This window comes from Manacus vitellinus, unplaced genomic scaffold, assembly GCF_001715985.3.
Source record: "Manacus vitellinus isolate BGI_N305 unplaced genomic scaffold, ASM171598v3 scaffold_1_pilon, whole genome shotgun sequence".
In the NCBI taxonomy this organism is placed as follows: domain Eukaryota; kingdom Metazoa; phylum Chordata; class Aves; order Passeriformes; family Pipridae; genus Manacus; species Manacus vitellinus.
In genome coordinates, this window is record NW_021939396.1 from 13055220 (window position 1) to 13061854 (window position 6635).

The following is a 6635-nucleotide window of genomic DNA, read 5'->3' on the forward strand; positions in this document are numbered from 1 at the left end:
TGCTGTAACCCACCCAGGCTGGGTTAACTGCAGTGGTGAGTGGTGGGCACAGGACCAGAAGACCAAAGGTGCAGTGCCCAGCTCGCTGATGTGACCGTAGCAGAACTGGCTCAAGTCACCAACCTCAACCCACCATGGCTGCTTGTGCAGGCTTTCTTCTGCTCTGTTGAGGTCTGGCAGTAAAACTGCATGGAACAGCCTCTCCTCACTCTGCTCCAGCACAATATTCCAGATCAGCTGTGACTCCTTGAATGGGAGGGTTTGCTCACCTGGCTCCTGCTGTTAGGACTAGGTGAAAAGCAGTATTTTTGTGTGGCAAAGCTGGTGAGGGGATGGCCTTTGGCAAGAGGCAGGGCTGAGCAGCAGGGGCTAGAAACCAGGCTTTCCCAGAACAGCATATCTGATCACAGCATTAGTTGATGAAGAAAAGCTCAAAGTGAACTTGTTTCTTCCTAAACGCTCACATAGAGTTTTGTACCAGGTTGATTTGGTTTTAAAAGCATTTAAGTTAAATTATTACAATTTCTGCTCCTGGACGAGATTTAAAGCAGCTTCCAGAACTCATTTACCAAAGGGGTTGGAAAAGTTATTTCAAGTTAACAGCCTACATTACAGTAGTAGTTATTTGAACAGGTGGGGACCGGGGGAAGTAGGGACATTAGCCAAATCATGAATCATAAGCTAATCAGATTGCCACCCATGTTTGCACCAAAAGGAAAAAAAGTCATGCATGAAAATACACATACTGCCAGCTAGAGAACTGATTTAGGAAGGACCCAAACTTTTTCTGGGGATTTTTGGGGTGAGTGGCTACACTTCCACTTGGTAGGGCAGGAGGTCTCTCTGGAAGCCACCAGGGAGGCTAGTTCTCCTCTGACTCTACCAACTCTGAAGGTCTGGGACTCCTTCGTACTCTTTGCTCCTCACAGCATTCCTGCTCCATCCAAGCAGGGAGTTCGGGGCCTTGCATTCTTTACCTTTACCCTTCACTGGGTCTATTCTGCCAGCCTTCGGATTTGAGGCTCTTTCCACAGGTGAGCAGGCAAAACAAAGGCCCCAACTTCAGATGTCCCAAGAGGGCACCCCAAGAACACCCATAGCCTCCACCTCCTCCAAGGAAGCGCCTCTCTCTCTGGTGCAACAGGATGTGCTTGGCTGTGTGGGAAGAAGTGGGTCACAGGGCTGTGCAGAACCATGCTATGGCCCAGCTATGCTGGGCAGCAAGGGCTGCAGCAGGTCTGCACTACCCATGCACTGGGGTAGGGGTTCATCTCTTGAAGCACAGTCACTGAGAAGTCCCTGGGGTAAAAAAAATACAGAGATTTAACTGTATTTAAAATAAAATAAAACTACACTATTGAAACTCTGTTGATGTTAGTGGAATTCCTTGTGTCTTACACCAGCAGGCAGAAAATCAGATCTAAAGTGCTGAGGCTGCTGGCAGATACTTGCCTGTTTGTGTGTGCAGTGGAGAAAAGTGCTTGTTTGGTGCTGATTGCAGACTACGGAATAAGAGCAATTTCTCATCCCACCTCCACAGAAGCTATTTAAATAGTTCTACACCCACTTTGAAATATGCTCAGTTAAAAAGGGAGTAAATCTGGAAGTTATTACTCCTCAAAGAAAGAAGCACCAATAAATAGGCTTTGCTAAGACTGCCAGTGCTCTCGGGGATAGCACCCGCCTAAGAGCTTTCCCTCCACCAGCCTGCCTTTGCTGTGAAACAGTTTTTATTAGGCAGCCTGCAGAGAAAACACACGCTGCAGGAAAGAGCCCTATGGCTCGTGTCTGAGGAGCCCTTGGAGCTGACCCTTTGTCCCAGTGAGGCTTGGGGCCAAAGCCCAGCTGGCTACATGCAGACGCCTTGCAGGCTGCACAAGCCCCCACGTGCTCCCCTTCCAACACAGGAGGGAAGGGAACAGCCAGCAAAACGAAAGGACATGCCAGACAAGCAATAGGCAGAGCACTAATTTAAAAAGCCCTTAGGAAATACTGGGGATAGAGTGGCATCACGTGCAGTCATTCAATGCCTCCCTTTCCCCTCCATGGGGACTCCCAGCCACAAACTCACTCCCAAAGTGAAAGCATTTGCCAACTCTTTCCCAAAACTGGTGGTGGAGATTTAACCCATGGCACAGCACCTCTACAGGGCTTCTGGCAGGCTGTTGCCCACCACCTGGCCACTCTTCCAGTGCCCATGTCCCATGTCTCACTCCCTCTTTGCCAGCCTTCCTGCCCAGCAGGACAGTGTAGGGGGACACCCTTCCACAGAGCAGTTCCTGGCCAAGTGTCTTCCCAGGGGCTATGAAGGGAAAAGTTAAACTCAGGTGGGGAACTGGGCCACCAGCTCTGTGCAGGAGAGTCAGCTGGGACCTGGGGACCTTGCTGCTTATCACCCCCCAAGCCACCTGCAATGCTGGTCACACCTGAGAGCAGGTATTTGAGCAGCCCGGGAGCCTTCCCAACCCCACCACATTAGATGTTTGTGGATTTAAGGTGTTTCCAAGTTAGGCTGCACCCAAAGAGAGAGTTTTGTGAACTGATTGCACTCAAAATAGCCACAGAGTGCTAAGTCCTCTGATGAATCTCATACAAAGCCGCTGTCAGAGCCAGCTGCTTGTATTCAGACCCACTCAGCACAGTCATCCTGCTTCCGTAACGCAGCACACCGGGGCCCTGACCCTAGAGCGAGTTACAGGCAAAGCCTTGTTTGTCTCTGGCTTTCCCCAGCAGAGCTCTGCTGTGAGATTAAGATCTTAATATTTATAAGTCTCTGGTTTTACTATCTGTTTAATGTCACAGTAAATCAGGTGCCTACACTGCTATCCCTCCATCCCACCTGAAACTCTGACCTTCTTAGCAAGGGGCAGGTATGTGCTTCCTTAAAAATAAACTAATTACAAACCCACTGATTTTCTCACATTTAAACTGCCTCTGTAACAGCCAGTTATTTCCCAGGACATGAGAAAAAGCTGTTACAATGTCAAAGCTTGAACAGTTACATATCTGATATTTCAATGGATAAGACTTGATATTTTTATTCCCATGTGATATTACCAAGACATGATAAACAACCACTGCATTAGTCTTAATTTGTGGAGCAAAGATCATTTTAATTTGCTCCAAGATGAGGAATAATTTTAACAGAGTATTACCATTCCATAAACAAGTATTCGAAAGCCTGTTCCGTCCTTCCCTCCTTCCTGCTTCCTTTTTTTTTTAATGATAAAGCAACACAACTCTGGCCAAGGGCTATTTGAAGGCAGAGACTATTTGAAGGCAGTTTGTAAGCCAGCCTTAAGTCTTTCCAGACTGGTGAGTGGGCTTCAAAAATGCTTTCCAAAGTTTAACCTGGCCTTGTCATTACTGAATAAAAGGAGAACGCTGACTTTGCCTCCCAGGGACTTCCTTGGCTCCCACCAGAAGGTGAGCAAACATCACACAGGAGTCAGATCCTCTCCCCCAGCCTTCTGTTAAAAGCTTTGCTCTTTAATCTGCGTATAATCACCCAAACCAAAGTGGCATCTGCAGGTCCTCAGCATCTGTGGAAACCAGGCTCACAAACACGAAGCCAAGCCTGGAGCTCCAGGTTGAAAGCTCTGCAAGGTTTTGCTTAGTTCTTTGGAAATTCTTGTTGCACTTCACCATGGAAAAGCACACTGTGGTGCAAAGAATGGTGGTTTGAGCTAACTAAGCAACAGAGTAACAATTTTTAACTGCACATGTGCCTGTCAATAAGTCCTTCCAAACATCTTTGCTCCACTGTGTTTTTATGCTGCTTTCCCCCTAGGATCATGACAGACTTGACAATGGTGATAAATCAGCTCTCGAGCCATCCTATTAGCCAGGAAAGCATTATCAAGCTCATTTAGCTGGAAATGTGAGGCCCCCAGGTAATCTAATAGGGTGATTGCCCTACGGTGACAAGCCAGTTTCAGGAGGGGGAGTTCCACTCCACCCATTCTGGGAGGATGCTCTCCTGGAAGGCATGGACGTGATTCTAGGTCCCCTACTTGGCGAAACACCTTAAGCACAGAGTTACCAGAATAAAAAAAAAAAGGGGGGGGGGTTGGTGCAGGTAAGCAAGTGACAGCATTTCAGCATTTTCCTCTTATGGTTTGAATGGATTTCAATCCAAGAAGCAAGTTTTTACATTCAGTTTTCAACCTGATAGAGAAATATCCAACATCCAGTCAAGGGCATTACTCAACAGCATCAAAACTAACACACATTCAAGTGGGCCAAGCAGCAGGAAGTTTTTCACATTAAAAAAGAGGAAGGTACCACCAGATTTAGGTGGCAATTGAGCCAGGAACTCTGAGGAATTAAATTCTGAAAGCATCTAAAGCTACAGCTGGACACCAAGAGAAAGGCTCAAAATGAGGAGTACACACTAACCCATCTCTAAGAATTTGGCTTCAAGTGACTTGCCACAGATTGGGCAGGTGTTAAGTTGCAAAGCCAGAAATAGAAAACCAATTCCTTCTCCTGGCCTTTCATTTGAAGGCTTGGACAGGTTCCCAGACAACTGCCAGACATATGAAGATATAAATTATTTGGAAGAGTGCAAAGGGTAACGAACCAGGGTCAAAAGGCACCTGCAACCTTGCAGATCCTTAGCAGGCAGCACTGACCAGAGCAAACCCAGGTTGTGACTCGTGTACTTGCCACATAGATACAATGAAATACCCTTTCACCACCGAATCTTCCTTTTCTCCAGGCACGATATGCATTATACACCGGTTTGTGCTCCACCATCCACCTGCCTGGTAGCAGATGCAGACAGATTTATTACCAAAGAGAAAGGTAGGCTTCCATTTCTGGAGCGCTCTGCCTCTAGCTGCTGCCCAGGCTGTGGATAACTCTCCACTGAAGAGCCAAAGGCAGGCAGTGTGATTCCTGCTACCTGCTGCATTGCCCACAGGGCCCAAGCTGCAGCAATGAAATGGGCCGGAGGCAGGCTGATTTCAGTGTTACATAGGAGAATTACAAACAGTGGGTGATGGCTTAGAAAGGTCTTCAAAAAGGCAAGTGATTCCCTTAGCCACTCTCAACCCAGTTACAGGCATGCACATACCTCCCTAGGTAGGTCTTGCCTGCCACAATGGGATCCAGATCTCTCTGAGGCAATGAGACCGCAACTCAGGAATCCTATGGATAAAGCCTGCGGAGATTTATTTCTCTGTGGTCTAAAATGACAACCTCACTGCCCTTTTCCAGATCCAGATATTTTAAAGCTGAAGCATTCACTGGTGCTGTAAAGTGGGCAACAGCCTGGGTACGTCAAGGGCAGGGCAGTTCAGCTGGAAACCCAACAGCTTTCACTTCCCTCCTACACTTCCCTATTGTGGGAAGCAGCGCTTTGGTATCACAGGCTCACGATCACCCCACCTTCACAATCTATTTGTAACAGCTACTGTCCTTGGCACAGGCTGCAAAGCTCACAGCCTTCCTTTTCTGTTTGAAACTGGTCCCCAGTGGCTTAATTTGCAGACAGTAATGGGATTCCACCTTCCTGCGCCTGACAGAAGGTGCCTCTGTGAGCAGCCTTGGTTCACCTTTCAAGAAGCTGACCTCGTTTTTCTTCCTGAACAGCATCCCAGTTCTTGTATGTGGGCTGTGACAAGTGTTTCAGAGAAGGATTACAGGGTTAACAAATAGATGAATATTTAATCCCACTTCCCCACTGAAGTCAATGTCCAAAATTTCTACCCCCTGTACCTAAATCTACTCTGGCTGTAGATATGACTTTCTTCTCAGAATCTGACTTTCTTCTTATTATTCCCATCTTCTTTCTTCAACAGTCCTCCCTCCAATCAAATTATTTTGGAAGAGAATTATCTTCTCTTGGCTCCAACTACAGGATTGACCCTCATTTTCTATCAGTAATGCACCCTTCCGTAGTAGGCTCTCACCTCTTTCACTGAAGAGGCACACTGTCTTCACCCACATTACATCACATTTCTCCTTCTCAAATCACCATTAAGCACAGGGATAAGAGGAAAGGACACAACAGGAGCCTCAGCTCATTCCTAGGACATGCTTGGAAGAGCACAAGGATGGGGAAGCTTTTGGTCAATATGGGGTTTCTGTCCCTCAGGTGGCGTAAGACCCTTCTTTATCCGGCAGCAGGAGAGGGGGATTGCAACCCAGAGCAGGCAAATCCGTTAGTTTTAGTGCTGGATATAAGCAACAAGGAAAGGACGTTGGGACAGTTGGGATAGTTTCGTGATATCCAGGATCTTATGCAAGCACCTTGAAGCCCATCCCAGTTAATCTCCCCAGCATTATTTGTGAGCTAGCAGGACTGCAACACATACGCTCACCTGCGGTGCAATCACCCCTTCCAGCAATCTGGGGCTCCCAGCTGCGCTCCTGCCACCCTCCCCAGCCTGGGTTCACCACACAGACCAGCCCGAGAGACGAGGGCTCTCCCAGTAACAGAGATTGGCAATGAACTGAACGCAAAGGAGCGAGTGAGGTTCGGCTCAAACAGGTCGCTGCAGGGATGGTTGGGTGCTGAGACAGCTCCCTACAGACTCCTCGTTCATCAGCATCGTTTCACCGCCTGCCAGCCCCGAGGAGCCGCCCCAGGGGAGCGCAGGGCCTGCTCCCGGGGGGCATCGACTCAACGC

General features: G+C 48.0%; 1 protein-coding gene across 1 annotated transcript in view; it reads left to right on the forward strand.

The window, feature by feature from the left end:
• The first annotated feature begins 4727 nt into the window (after positions 1–4727).
• EXT1 (exostosin glycosyltransferase 1) overlaps positions 4728–6635 on the forward strand; it is a 179058-nt gene continuing 177150 nt past the window's right edge. The window contains exon 1 of the mRNA XM_018074498.3: positions 4728–4806. Coding sequence (XP_017929987.2) covers positions 4728–4806 — 79 coding nt within the window. The remainder of the gene's footprint in view (positions 4807–6635) is intronic.